Raw genomic sequence first — 16,242 nt, 5'->3', positions numbered from 1 at the left:
GAATAATATATTATTCATTAATTATTAATAATACATGTTTAATTAAGATTTAATTATGAAAATGATGAATTTAATAATTTTTACATTTATATACTTGGATTGTGTTGAAATATTTGTTTGGATAAAGGGTGGGGTGGTAATTAACTTCAAACATTTTAAAAATAAATATTAATTATTAATATTTTAACTAATATTACATTATTTAACATGTGTACATAACATTATTTTAATAATGACTTTTAGATATGTGCTTTGTACTTTGTTGAAGCATAACGGAGTATAGCGAAGTCAGCTGCCCTGGCACAGAGGCCAGGGCGGCTGAGTCCGAAGCACGTGGTTTGCGGCTCGAACTCCGGGGCCGGCGGCAGCTCAGCACAGCACCATGTGACTCGGGGCAATAGCTAGCTTAATCTTCTCGACGGCCCCAGACCCTTGAGATCCTCAGGGGTGATTAGTTTGCGCTTTACAAATATGGGGTTATTATTATTACTTAAGTAATACATTTTAAAATAGGTAATTATTGTGTTTTAATTATGAATATATTATTGGATATGTTAATTGTGTTGTGTTTTAAAATGTAAATAATATTGTATTTATTAGGTGCTATTATTTTGAGCATATAGTTTTGTATTTTAATTTTAATAATATTTGTAATAATTTCTGATATGTATTTAATAATGTAATACGTATTTATTTTATTAATTTTAAAATATATGCATATATATTTATATTTCTCTTTTAACATATTCCTTTTTTTAATTGTTTACTATGTCTTGGAAAATATGTTATTATGGTACAGTTAATTAGTTTGTTTCTAATGTTGCACTGACTGGAGTGGGAATAGTAAATGTTACCCCTCCACTAGCCAACCCTTTCCCTACTGTTGCGCTGACTGGAGTAGGATTAGTACATTTTAACCCTCCGTAATCCAACACTTTCTCTACTATTGCACTAGAATGGGAATAGTAAATTTTACCCCTCCGCAATCCAACACTTTCCTTACTGCTGCATTGGCTACAGTGGGAATAGTATATTTTAAACCCTCCGCCATCCAACACTTCTCCTATTGTTGCACTAGTGGAGTGGGAATAGTAAATTTTACCCCTCTGAAATCCAACTCTTTGCATACTGTTGTAGTGACTGGAGTGGGCATAGTGAGTTTCACCCCTCCACAATCTAACACTTTAGTTACTGTTGAACTGACTGGAGTGTGAATAGTACATTTTACCCCTCCACAATCCAATACTTTCCCTACTGTTGCACTGACTGGAGTGGGAATAGTAACTTTTAACCCTCCGTAATCCAGCACTTATATATATAATTCTATTACGTTATTAAAAAAAAATACAATATTAATGACAATTATTAGTTTAATACGACTTTTTAAACTAGATATATGTATATATATAAATATATATGTGTGTTTAACTTTTTTTTTAACTGTCTACACTTCCCTATGTATGTCTAGCTTGAAGATATATTGGTAGTTGATATTCTGTAGACAATATAAGTGCAGGTTGATGTTATTGACCTCAATATGTTGACATTTGCAAAAAACTATGGAGCAGAATGCAGTCTGAGTAAGTACCAGTGACTGAAAGTAATTAGAGCATTGCACTTACTGTTCTTCATGTTGGCTATGATAAAGCAGCGGTCTGCAAAAACTAATGTTTCCAATGTACAGATATTGAGTGGGTTTTGGGTCAGCTCCCTTCAGCAATTCACTTTTTTTTGTGATTCCCCATAATTTAACCCCTTTGATGCTCATGACGGAATGGTTCCGTCATGAGCACCGGTGCTCCTGTGCTCATGTTGGAACCATTCCGTCATGAGGACAGGGGCACGAAATCCCTCTGCTGCAAACAGCAGAGGGATTTCCTTTTTTCTCTGGGCCTCAGGAGGTGGGGAAGAGCTTCCCCAACCTCCAGAGGCCCCTCACTTGTTTTCAATCCAATGACGAGCGTGCATGGTGCGCTGTTGTCATTAGATTGAAAATAAAACTGAAACTTGGTTTCAGTTTTAGTGCTTCAGTTCTCGTGGGGCTATCTCAGCCCCCAAGCACTGAAACACTTAGGTGAGGTATCGTTGGAAAGAGGAGAATGTCCCCTTTCCAATGGTTCCCCTCCCTAGTGGATCCCTGCTTGGGGATCGCCCCGGGTGTTGATCCCAAAGCAGGGATCCACCCACTAGGCACCAGGGAGGGGGAGAGGCCCCTTGGGCAAGGGCCTTTGCTCCTCCCATATTGTTGGGGCTAAACTCAGTCTTTCTGCCCCCGGGGGGCAGAAAGCCCACTAGAACCAGGGATTTTTTTTACTAAGTAAATTAGGGGTGGGGGCTGCCCAATATGGGCAAGCCAATGCCCCCACCCCCCACACAATTAGAGTCCTTCTGCCCCCCCTGGGGGGCAGACGGGGCAGTAGCCCCCAAATCTGCCCTCCCGGGGGAGCAGAAACTCCACTAGATGCCAGGTTTTTTTTTTTACATTTAATTTAGGAGTGGGGGCTGCCCAAGATGGGCATGCCAATGCCCCCACCCCTCTAGTTTTCAGAAATGTATGGGTTTGGTAGGTTTCCCTAGCTGGCCACCGAGGACGGGGCGAAAAACCCAGGTCAACCCCCTTCCCAAACCAGGTTGTTTTGTGATAGGCAATTTTTGAAGTCGCCTCAATACGCTTTGGGTCCTTGCCTGTCGCTGGTCCTTGGGCCTCCCACACGAGTGAGGCACCATTTCTATCGGGAAACCTGGGGGAGAACTGGGTGGTAGGAAATTTGTGTCAGCCGGTGATGCTACAACTTTCCCACAGAAAAATATGTGAAGAAAGTGATTTATTCAGCTAGATTTGAGGTTTACAGGTGATTCTGGGTGAGAAAATGTTGGGGGATCCACACAAGCCATACCTCCCTGGAATCCCCGGGTGTCTAGTTTTCAGAAGTGTGGGTTTGGTAAGTTTTCCCTGCTGGCCGCCGAGAATGGGGCCAAAAACACAGGTGACCCCCTTGCAAAACCAGGTTGTTTTGTGATAGGCAATTTTGATGTCGCCTCAATACATTTTGGGCCCTTGCCTGTCGCGGGTACTTGGGCCTCCCACACGAGTGAGGCATACTTTTTATCGGAAGACCCGGGGAATGCTGGGTGATAGGAAATTTGTGTCTGCCCAGTGATGCCACAACTTTTCCACACAAAAATGTGTGCAGAAAGTGATTTTTTCAGCTAAATTTGAGGTTTGCAGGGGATTCTGGGTAACAGAGCCAGTCAAGTCACCCTATCCTTGATTTCCCTGGGTGTCTAGTTTTCAAACATGTATAGGTTTGCTATGTTTCCCTAGGTTCCGGTAGAGCCAGGGTTAAAAAACTACAGATAGGCACTTTGTAAAAATGTGGTGTGTCCACCTTGCGTTTTGGGCCGTTTCTTGTCGCAAGCACTTGGCCTACCCACACAAGTGAGGTACCATTTTTCTCTGAAGGCTTTGGGGAACGCGGGGTGGGTGGAGTTTTGTGGATCCACGCAGATTCCAGAACTTTCCACTACAGAAATGTGAGGAAAAAGTGTTTTTTTGGACACTTTTTTAGGTTTACAAGGGATTCTGGGAAACAGAACCTGATAAGAGCCAGTCAAGTCACCTCATCCTGGATTCCCCTTGGGTGTCTAGTTTTCAAAAATGTATAGGTTTGCTAGGTTTCCCTAGGTGCCGGCAGAGCTAGGGTTAAAAAACTAGAGGTATGCACTTTGCAAAAAAAGGGTCATTTTTCACTGTGAAAATGTGGTGTGTCCACCTTGCGTTTTGGGCCGTTTCCTGTCGCGTGCACTAGGCCTACCCACACAAGTGAGGTACTATTTTTCTTACAAGACTTTGGGGAATGCGGAATGGATGGAATTTTGTGGATCCACGCAGATTCCAGAACTTTCTACCACAGAAATTTGTTTTTTTGACAATTTTTCAGGTTTGCAAGGGGTTCTGGGTAGCAGAACCTGGTGAGAGCCAGCCAAGTCACCCCATCCTTCATTACCCTGGGTGTCTAGTTTTAATAAATGTATAGGTTTTCTAGATTTCCCTAGGTGCCGGCAGAGCTAGGGTTAAAAAACTACAGCTAGGCACTTTGCAAAAAAAGGTCATTTTTCACAGTGAAAATGTGGTGTGTCCACCTTGGACCGTTTCCTGTCGCGGGCACTAGACCTACCCACACAAGTGAGATACCATTTTTCTCGGAAGACTTTGGGGAATGCAGGGTGTATGGAATTTTGTGGATCCATTTAGATTCCAGAACTTTCCACCACAGAAATGTGAGGAAAAAATGTTTTTTTGGACAAATGTTTGGGTTTGCAAGGGATTCTGGGTAACACAACCTGGTGAGAGCCAGTCGAGTCTCCCCATCCTGAATTCCCCTGGGTGTCTAGTTTTAAAAAATGTATAGGTTTGCTAGGTTTCCTTAGGTGCAGGCAGAGCTAGGGTTCAAAAACTACAGCTAGGCACTTTGCAAAAAAAGGGTAATTTTTCATTGTGAAAATGTGGTGTGTCCAGGTTGCGTTTTGAGCCTTTTCCTGTCGTGGGCACAAGGCCTAACCACACAAGTGAGGTACCATTTTTATCGGGAGACATAGGGTAACACAGAATTGTAGAGCAACTGTTATTACCTAGTCTATTTCAATGCATTTCTGCCTTCCAAATGAAAGACTGTGTAAAAAAGAAGTCATTTAAAAAAATGCCCTATTATTCTAATTCTACTATGGGTACTCCCAATTTTGGAAATGTGCAAATATCTACTGTTTCTAAACTCTATATTTTGTTCCCATTTCAGAAATACATAGGTGTCTCTCATACCGATTTTTCCATGTATACATTTTCCTAAAATAATTGCTATATACCCGGTACATAATAAAAAACCATTGCAAGATGCTACAGAGTTATTGGCTCTGAGTTTGTCGGGTTCTTGGTGAACCTACAAACCCTATATATCCCCACAACCAGAATGGTCCAGCAAATGTAACGGTATATTGCTTTCAAACAGCTGTCATGATTAGAAGAAGTTACAGTTGAAAACGTTAACACAAATGGCTGTGTTTTTCATCTAATTTTCAAGTTTTCCTATATTTAAATGTTAGTTTCTATGAAGAAACCTTGAAGGATCTACACAGATGAACCCTTGCTGAATTCAGAATTTTGTCTACTTTTCTAAAATGTATAGTTTCCCAGGATCATTATTGCTTTCATACCCATTTCTACCATTAACTGGAAGGAGGTTGAAAGCACAAATTTTTAAAAATAGGCTATTTCCCAGAAAATTGACAAAACTGTGTAATAAATTGTGCTTTTCTGACGACAAAAGTCTGCTTGTCCCTGAAAGCTGGGAAGATGGTGATTTCAGCACCACAACCCCTTTTTTAATACCATTTGTAGTGAAAAAAACAGACGCTTTCATCTGGAGCCCTTTCTTCCCATTTTTCCAACCAAAACCAAAATGTAGCTGTATTTTGGCTAATTTCTGGGTCCCCGCCTGGGGACTGCACAAACTACGGGTACCTTTAGAATCCCCATGATGTTGGACAAAAAGGACGCAAATTTGGCATGGATACCTTATGTGTTCAAAAAGTTACAGGGGCCTAAGCGCGAACTACCCCAAATAGCAAAAAAAAGGCTTAGCACGGGGAGTTCGAAGGCCTAGCAGCGAAGGGGTTAATGATTTGAGATCTTATCAATTACATCTTAGAACATCCCTGAGCTATAATGCTATTGCCAGCAGTTGTATCTTTCTACCCCAGGGAAAGTGATTTAATTGCAATACATGATATGACTATACATGACTAAATTACTACAGAAGAGAACCCTCAGAGGTTTGTTCAAAGATGGAAGGGCTGCCCGCCAAACAGTCAGATCAAAGGAAGCCAGAGTCTTCACTTGCCTGGTGGAGATCCGCCTGCTCTGTAATGAGATACCTACCTGCTCAAAGAGGAGTTTGTTTTTGACAATCAAAGAAGTAGTGGTCCTGCCTTACAAGGAGTTTTCTCAGAAACATTGTTCGATTTCCATAGCTGGAACCACCATTCCTCAATCTAGCCATGGTTGAGTCACACTGAGGGGTTGATTACGATTCTGTTCGGAAGGGATCTGAATCGGATTCGGCAAATCCTAATTTCTGACTGAATCGTACACACTTTCGAACAATTGATTACAATGCCCGTAACCTGTTATGGCTGTCCGAATCGGTTCTGAAAGGCATTCTGACAGGTCGCATCTTTCGGAGCTGAATCGTACAGCTCTATGGACTCGGTTTCTGAGCGAGCGATTACAATGAACGATTTGGACAGCTGTTCCGAATGGGTACCTTCGGAACGAATCGGCTGCCGGAATCTGTCTTTGGGGGTCCGTAGGGGGCCCCCTTCACCTATGGCCCTCTGAATCGGGCCCATGGGGGTACCCAAGGGCCCCCCTTTCCAACCATGCACAGTGTGGCAGGCACCACAGGGTGCCTGCCACAGGGTGCACAATTTTCCCCAGCCACCCCTTTTGCTCATTGGTGCCTGTGTTCTCGTTCACGACACAAGCTCCCATTGAAGTTAATGGGAGTCCAACCTAATCGTATCCAGAAGCATCAGGATACATCTAAATTGCTCAGTCGGACTCACATGATTCAAGTCGTCCGGAAAACATTCCGTGACCAATTCGGTAGGAATGCTTTCCGGACAAGATCATAATTGGCCCCTAAATATGATGGAGCAAACGGTATTGTAATGTTTGGAAAATCAGGTAAAGGATTTCCACTGGAAGTGGTAGCAGAAGATCCATTGGTAGAAACAATGTGGTTCGTTCACCTCTAAATGGGGCAGGGAATCATGAGTATGGCGGGCTTTGTGAGCTGCCAATTTATGGTGGTGTATCTGCTCTATCAAATGCCATGACCAGCTCCGTCATCACACAGTCACATCTTTATCTCATTCATGCATTGTAAGCAATCATTTTTGTCATTTACTTTGCAGTGCAGTTGTCAGGACTCAATTCAAGTCTGACCTTAAGATGGTGTTTAATTAATTTTTTATTTTATCCTTAAAAGATCAGATTGTCCCAGTGCCCTGTCCTCCTCATCCAGGTCACACCAGTCAAACAACACCCTATGTTCAACTTCAATTGCAACATCTGGCAGGGTACTGTACTTTATAGTAATCAAATAGTTAAGTATTAGTTAAGTGTGCATCATGCAGGATATTGCAACTCACTACTCTGCACCATCAGGGTGACTACACACCTTCCTCCAGCAGTCGATGCACAACTCAAGTCACATGGTGAACCTTTCTGAAGCCCAACACAAAAGATAGTTCACATGTGGAAGGTGGTGCTATAGCCCTCTATATTTGGATGAAATATCAAGTTTTTAATATCGTTAGACAGAAATATCGGAAAAAATATATTTTGATACAAAAATATTGTGATGCAGAAATATTATTCCAGATAAGCAATATCGTTATTAGGAATATCATTGTTGTTATAATTATTTTAAAAAATATCGTTGATTAGAATATCTTTTTTTAGTTATTTTTATGCTCTTTACTTCATATATTAATTTTATGTTCTATTAAATATAGTTTGTAATTTTAAGTGATTTAGAATTTTTTATTTAATTCTTAATAGTAATTTATATTATCATAGCAGGTAGTTGACTTTATAGGTGATAGGTTGGGAAGTTAATTAGCTAATAATTAAATATTATTTATTTTATAATTTTTAAGTAAGTATGTGATTGATATTAATTATGTAAATTATGTAATACTGATTCAATTATATTTTAGGTGCAGATTGCTATGTTTGTAGGGGTATAGGGTGGAAAATTAATTAGGTAATAAATAATTACCAATTCATTTTAAATGTATTATTAATTACTTAATTGATTAATAATGATGCAAATTGAGTAATGATCATATATGTGTTTCATTTTAGGTGCAGGCTCTTGGGTTTGTAGGATTATAGGGTGGGAAATTAATTAAGATCAAGATCAAAAACCTCTTCGACCACCCTCCAGACGCCACAAACGTACCCCCGCTCCTAGAGACACCAGCCATCCCGCCATCTCCAACTGGACACTGATCACGACCAAAGACACTGCCTCAACCATGAAAAGCATCCACTCAGGGGCCCCAACTGCCCCCCTGCCCCCACACATCTACCACGGAGCCACAGCCGCCATCGCACCCGAACTACAGCACACCATCAACACCACCTTCAAAACAGGCACCTTCCCATACGACTGGAAACACGCAGAAGTCAGAAGGCCACGGCTGGCCCTACCGACCTCAAGAACTACCGGCCCATCTCGCTCCTCCCCTTTGCAGCCAAAGTCACAGAGAAGACAGTCAACAGGGAACTGACACAATACATCGAAGAGAACACCATCCTCAACCCGTCACAATCCAGATTCAGAAGCAACCACAGCACTGAGACCGCCCTACTCGCCACCTCAGACGACATCTGTACCCTCCTGGACCAAGGCCACTCTGCAGCCCTCATCCTACTTGACCTATCAGCAGCCTTCGACACCGTCTCCCACCGCACACTACTCGCAAGACGACAGGACACCGGCACACAAGGAACAGCCCTGGGAGTGATCCGATCTTTCCTCACCGGAAGAAGCCAAAGGATCAGACTGCCACCCTTCCTCTCCGATCCCACAAAAATCACCTGCGGAGTCCTACAAGGGTCATCCCTGAGTATGACCCTCTTCAACATCTACATGGCCCCCCTTGCTGCCATCGTCCGACAACATGGCCTCAACATCGTATCCTACGCAGACGGCACCCAGCTCTTCCTCTCTCTCACCAAAGACCCCGCCAACGCCAAACTCAACTTCGAGATAGGAATGCAGGACGTTGCAGTCTGGATGACCAACAGCTGCCTGAAGCTCAATGACGAGAAGATAGAAGTCCTCGTCCTCGGAACCACCCCCTCGGCATGGGACAGCACCTAGTAGCTGACTGCCTTCGGAATCCACCTACCCCCTCAGACCATGCCAAAAATCTTGGCATCGTACTCGACTCATCTCTCACCATTAACCGACAGATCAACGCTGTCACCTCCAGCTGCTTCAACACACTCCGCATCCTCCGCAAGACCTTCAAATGGATCCCCCCAGAATCAAGGAAGACAGTCATCCACGCACTCATCACCAGCAGACTGGACTACGGAAATGCACCCTACACCGGCATCAACAGGTCCCTACTCCGCAAACTCCAGACAATCATCCAGACTCATTCTCTGCATCCCGCAGCATGAACACATCAGCCAACACCTACGCGGACTCCACTGGCTCCCCATGGAGGAAAGAGTCACCTTCAAGATGCTCACTCACGTCTACAAATGCTTACACAACAAATACCCAAATACCCAACGGACCCAAATACCTCAACGACAGGATCAACTTCCACATACACAAAAGAAACCTCCGATCTGCCAACCTCGCACTGGCCAAAACTCCACGCCTCCACAGAGCCAGAGCAGGTGGAGGATCCTTCTCCCACATTGCAGCCAAGACGTGGAACGAGCTACCGGCAGACATCAGACGCGCCCCCTCCCCGAACACCTTCAGCAGGATCCTCTCTTCGGCTAAACAGATCTGTTGGCCCCCCGCCCCCCTCAGCGCATTGAGACCTTCACAGGTGAGTAGTGTGCTTACAATCCCCTGATTGATTGAACAGTGCCTATTCTAAATTCTGTAAAATGAAGAGACATTCCAACAAATCCAGAAAAGTTTAGTATAGCTCTGATTGAGAGAGAGAATTATGAATCCAAGTATTTACTGTATTAGTTGCACTTTCCCTAATTACTAATGAGTCACCATTATGGTACAAGACTAGAGGGTCAAAATCAGGAAAATTATGATGTTGGAACATAACTGTTAAGTCACGGGTAAGCAATAGGAGAGGTCATCAGGGCTTAATCTAGGTTTTGTTTTAGCAGTGAGATGATTTTGCCTATCTTGAGAGCTTTCAAGAAGATGCATTAAGTGAGGGAGGTGTTGACAGTAGTAAGTAGGGATGAGAGAGCTTCCCTGTAGAGAACTTTGATGAACGGCGATGGTAAGACTTCATCTTGAGAGAAGGTGGCTTTGAGGTAGATGAGTATATTGGTGAGCTCTATGAAAGACAGGGCTTTGAAGAATAACTGGTGTGGGGTCTATGAGAAGGGGCAGGTTTAAGAGGAAAAGCAGACATGGCATTTGTAATTTCTTGTTGTTGGTTTTCCTTTATTTTTCACTGAAGAAGAAGTTAACGGTACTACATATGCCTGTGTAGGATAAGTGTATCAGGTGGGGGGTGATGTAGTACTTTATCATCTTAAAGTGTTCTGCATCTGTTGGTGGCTTCATTGATAGTGTTAGCATATGGCTTTTCTTGGCTGATGTGATGAGCTGTATGCATGCTTCAAAGTGGGACTACAATATCACGAGGCCACAATAAGTTCTGTTTTTCTTCATTTTCTTTCCTGTCTGTTTATGGGGTGGTTATTGTCAATGAGGTCTTTACAGATACAGGTTGCTGAAGTTGTTGGTCTTTCAGTTGGAGTGTGGATGTTCACATAGTATTCCAAAATATAGTTGAAGTCATTTGGAAGGGCGTGTTCAGTTGGCAGGTTGAAAGATAGGTTAATATATTAGCTTGTCAAGCTTGTCAATGGAAAAGTCGTAAAGGATCTGAAGTTTTGGTCTTCCCTTTTGGGTTGAGATTACCAGAGCTTAATCGACAGGCTGGAGAGCAGGTCCCCGGGCAAGCTTCCCACCACTGCTGCAGACTGAACTCTCTGCTCAAGCCTACACTGTTCTGCCAGTTTTTTTTACATTGTTGTTTTTCCACACCTGTTCTCTTAACCCTTGTTGCATCTGATGTTTGCCTTTTTATGCCCCTTAACCTGTGCATTTTATCTGACATTTGTCTAATTTTACCCCCTTTTTATCTGACTTTTGCCTACTCTTAACTGAGCATCTTTATCTGAATTTTGTCTCCTTTTGCGTCCTTAACTGTGCTTTTTATCTGACTTGTGCCTCCTCTTAACTGTGCTTTTTTATATGGCTTTTGCCTCCTCTTAACTGTGCTTTTATCCAACTTTTGCCTCCTTTTTCCCCCTTAACTGTGCTTTTTATCCGTTTTTTGCAACTTCTTAACTGTGCTTTTTTATCTGACTTTTGTTCCCTTAACTGTGCGCTTTTGATCCGACTTTTGCCTCCTTTCTCTCAACTGTTTTCTGTAAACTGCATTTTTCCCATGCTTTCCCTGCTAGTTTTCAGAGCCTTCAGCACTGCTCTCCCTCCCTGTTCCTGCCTACTATTGACCCCGCCCAGGCCCCTCCCATGAACCTACTTAATGGAGGCTGCAGCGCTGTGGGCACCCTGAAGGCAAGCCCGTCTGCACCGGTCCATGCCTGGACCGTGCCCAGTGCCAGTATCTCTAGATCTCCTCCCACTCACAGCTACATCAGCGCTGCGATAACAGCCCTGAACAGAAGATCCCTAGCAGGAACATCTGTAGCCATGCGTCCCCGCGCTCAATTGGAGAACCCTTCTTTTACCGGCAATGCCTCCTCTCCTGCAACACAGATCGCTCACCCACAGGCCCCTTCACCATCTTTGAACCAGAAGAACTCCAATGCCTCTTGAACAACTCCTGATCAGTCCACAAACAAACCACAGAGATCTGGGACACCATCACCTCCCTCACATCTGATGTCATGTTACTCACTGTGACCTGGCTCAACCCCGCATCAGCACCTGACATCGCCACTGCCACACCGAATGGATACAAGATCATACACCGGGGCTGCTTCAGCAAACACAGTGGTGGAATAGCCATCATCCACTGCACAGCCGCCAACTACGACACCAACCCCATCATGGAGCAGCTCAACTTCTAACTCAACACAGACAGCAAGACCACCATCAGAGGCATCCTCGCATACAGACCACCAGGGCCACACCTTACCTTCTGCGAGGCCATCTCCAACGATATCGCCCCTCAGGTCATCAACTACAAGAACTTCATCTTCCTTAGAGACCTCAGCTTCTTGCTTGATGACCCAAATGATGCCAACACAGCCAGCCTACTCAAGAGAATGGACAACCTCAGCCTCACCCAACTTGTCACCGATCTCACGCACATAGCCAGACACCCGCTGGACCCTATCTTCACAGACAGCAACAAAATTAGGTGCTGCCATGCCTCCAAAATAATTTGGCCTGACCACTCAATCATCCACTTCCCAATCACAAGCACCCCAACACCCCCAGTCACCAGACCAGCACTTCCCACAGAAGCTAGAAGAAGGTAACCGAAAACCTATGATCGAACACTTTCAGAGCCTCCCAAGGATGCCACTTCCAACCTCAATGTGTTCATCAAAAACTTCAACTTATGGATCTCCGAAAGCGCCGACACAGTTGCCCCCCTCATACCTACCAAGCCAGTCAGACCCACAAAATACAATATGTGGTTTACACCGGAACTTAAATTCACCAAACGCAACTGCAAACAAATGGAAAGGATCTGCCACACAAGCAAAGATCGAAACGACCAAGCCACCTTCAAACTGGCTCTTAAAAACTAATACCAACACCTGAAAGACGCTAAAAAGGACACCCTGGCCACCCACCTTGAAGCCAGCTACAACCACAGCAAAGAACTCTTCAGCATTGTCAAACAGTTCTACAATCCCTCAGCAACCGAGAACACCGTCCCCACCTTTCAAGATATATGCGGCACCGTAGCAGACTTCTTTCTCAGCAAAATCTCCACCATCTACGAACACTTCGACCTCCAGTCGCCCATCGCCCACATCCACAGCCTCCCCAACCTCACTGACTCCCACTCAGACCCAAGGATTACAACTTGGGACCAACTAACCATGCAGATCACCTCCACCATCATGAGCTCCATCCACTCAAGAGTACCCACGGACCCCTGCCCCCACCATAAGTTTAACCTGCGGAACAGCACCATCAGCAAAGAGCTCACCAGCATCCTCAACACCTCCATTACATCAGACACGGAAGAGCTCAAGAACTACCTGCCCATCTTCCTGCTCCCTTTACCTGCTAAAGTTCTGGAAAAAGCAATCAACCGCCAATTCACCAACCACCTAGAGAACAACGACCTCCTGGACTCATCCCAATCCCAACCCGGGTTCCGCTCAAATCACAGTACAAAAACCGCCCTAATCACTGCCACTGACAACATCAGGTCTCTCCTAGACCAGGGAGAAACTGAAGCCCTGATCCTCCTTGACCTCTCGGCAGCCTTCGACACTGTGTCCCAAAGGAATTCATCTGCAGCATTCCCCAAGGGTTCTCACTAAGCCCTAGTTTGATGCACCTCAAAAGGTCAGGCTGCAGCACATATAAACACATATAAATAGAAAATCACCATGAATGATTGTGTATGTCAGGAAGGTATGCCTTCCTGCACATAAACAATCATTAAACAAATGACGATTTACCACTTCTATGCGTGCTGCACAAGACAGCACACAGCCGTTTCGAATCGGCATTCTGGATTTATTATGTGCAGGAATGGGCACCTTACTGCACATAAACAATCATTCCTCCCCAAACAGACACCCCTGCACTATGGTGCAAGGGTGCCTGTACTGGCGCTAGGCAGCTAGATTTAGTGCCAGAGCTAGGGAAAACGTAGGGGTGCACTGCATTCTTGTGAATACTGCACATCCTTGCGATTTCAGAATAATGAAGCATGGTGTTAGCAACTTTTGCTTAAGACCACACTTCGTCATTCTATTGTAAATATGCCCCTTAGTTTTTTAAACTTAGTAAATTATTGTTTATGTTATTTTATACATTATTTATTTTTTAAATGAATAACATATTTTAAAAACATAACTTTTTTTACAGAGTTACAAAATTTTGGGATACAATTAAATGCATATACCTATGCAGAGTCAATATTTTGGCCCATGATATTTTTGTGTTCAATAGTACATTACGGGGGATAGTTATGAATTTTGAACCGCAGGGCAGCGAAGCAAGCCCCCTTGCTGCGCTGCTCTGCATCACAGGGAAAGGCCAGGAATGCACTGTATTTATGCAGTACGGCGTATTCCTGACTTTTACCCCTGCTCTGGTGCCAATTTGGCAGGTTAGCGCCAATGATGGTGCCTGAGTTAGATGCAGGATTATTTTTGTGCAAAAAGGGACATTTTCCAGCACTAAAACAATCCTGAGTGGCATGTTCCTCTTTGTATGGATGCTACAGAATCCAGCAGACATAGAAAGAGCAAGTAACAGGCGAAATAAAGATATTTCTCCTTGTTAAGCCTCACATGGGGAGGAGTATCTTTCTGGTGCATTCCCAGGTTTACAAGGACTTGTAAATCTGGGGATGGATGATCAAAAACCATGGAGTTGCATGGGAACACCCATGCAACACCTATGGGTTGACTACTCAAGGCAGAGTAATGCAACAAAGCAATTTGTGGAGTCATTTAAAGCTCGCAAAGTGGCCTTTGCTAGGCTTCAAAAATCTGACTTAATGTTCACGCCTCTCTTGCACAACGTTGTGTGGTGCAAGAGCGTCGCAAACTGGGTAATAAATATGGCCCTACTTATATATAAAGGTGGTTTGGTAGTTTTGATCATTACTTTTTTTATACCACGATATTTTTGCGGTCGATATTCTGCCATAGAATGCTCCTACACAGGTTAGTGCCGAAAAGAACCATATCTGAATGAGTGCCATCCTGCAAAGGGGTATAGTGCAACGGTGGGGAAACCAGACCTGCAGCGGTAATACCCGGCACCCCGTCAGATTGTTGAGGCATCTGTCATCAAATCTATAGAGCGCTCTCCCACTACCTGACTCTATGGTCATCATCGAGCAAGAGCAGAACCATTAGCAACATTTCAGCCATTTCATTGGGGTGGATGATGTGACCTCACATGACTGAGGTGGAGGATGTGATCTCACATGACAGAGGTGGAGGATGTGACCTCACATGACTGGGGTGCAGGATGTGACCTCACGTGACTGAGGTGGAGGATGTGACCTCACATGACTGGGGTGCAGGATGTGACCTCACGTGACTGAGGTGCAGGATGTGACCTCACATGACTGATGTGGAGGATGTGACCTCACATGACTGAGGTGGAGGATGTGACCTCACATGACTGGGGTGCAGGATGTGACCTCACGTGACTGAGGTGGAGGATGTGACCTCACATGACTGGGGTGCAGGATGTGACCTCACGTGACTGAGGTGCAGGATGTGACCTCACATGACTGAGGTGGAGGATGTGACCTCACATGACTGGGGTGCAGGATGTGACCTCACGTGACTGAGGTGCAGGATGTGACCTCACATGACTGAGGTGGAGGATGTGACCTCACATGACTGAGGTGGAAGATGTGACCTCACATGGTTTGGGGATACCTATTGAAATGACAGTAGCTATTAGCCCTGATGAAATAACATAAAGCAGATACAAGAGCACCAGGGTCCCCGCTCTTCTGGGCGCTGAGGCCCAGGAGATGGGTCCGTGACATCAGCGTGCCTCAGGAGCTCGAGAACTACAAAAGACACTATGGACGTTGTCACTGGGACCACTGGCGAACACTTACTGATATGCATATACATATTAAGCACACAAATATATAAATATGAGTTATTATGAATATAGGAATGATCAAAACTATTCATCATTTGAAATGTTCTATAAAGACGTTCAGTCTCACCTGTCGGCTGCTCTCTGTCTCTGCTCTCGCACTGCCTCACTTCCTACTGAATCATGCACCTGCGTCAGAGAACAAAAACACTCCCAGGTCATAAAAATACAAGCCAAGTGAACCTTCATCATGGTAGTTATAAATCAGCAAAAGATAAGGCTGAACAGCAATAGAAATCACATGAGTTTTATCCTATAACACAAAGGTGAACTGAGGCTGGAGGGCTGACGTCATGACGTAGCTGTTCAAAGAATATCTTTTCGCTTCTTCTGGCATTTCCGCATGATCCCAACAAAAGGGGAGGGGCCCTTTTGTTAGGGCACCAATAAGACAGAGTCAAAAAGTAAGGCCCCCTTTGGGCAACTAAACAGTTCAGCTATTACGCATTCAAACCAAGGATCAACCAATATCACCAAAACAAAAGTACAAATACAAATATAAGTATCTATTGATCTATTGACGACTACATCTGTATCGGATTTAAGCTCTTCTGTGGAAACAGAGTCAGAAACAGAGCTCAATATGAGATCAACATTA

General features: G+C 44.2%; 1 protein-coding gene across 2 annotated transcripts in view; it reads right to left on the bottom strand.

Moving 5' to 3' along the window:
- LOC146839623 (membrane-spanning 4-domains subfamily A member 15-like) overlaps positions 1-15,821 on the bottom strand; it is a 174,078-nt gene extending 158,257 nt beyond the window's left edge. For both annotated transcript variants that reach the window (XM_085651700.1, XM_085651701.1), the window contains exon 1: positions 15,715-15,821. In XM_085651700.1, coding sequence (XP_085507826.1) covers positions 15,715-15,806 — 92 coding nt within the window. In that variant the 5' untranslated portion in view covers positions 15,807-15,821. The remainder of the gene's footprint in view (positions 1-15,714) is intronic.
- Positions 15,822-16,242: the final 421 nt, after the last annotated feature.

This window comes from Triturus cristatus, chromosome 4_1 (assembly GCF_964204655.1).
Source record: "Triturus cristatus chromosome 4_1, aTriCri1.1, whole genome shotgun sequence".
Classification (NCBI taxonomy): domain Eukaryota; kingdom Metazoa; phylum Chordata; class Amphibia; order Caudata; family Salamandridae; genus Triturus; species Triturus cristatus.
This window is presented reverse-complemented; position numbering and strand designations above follow the sequence as displayed.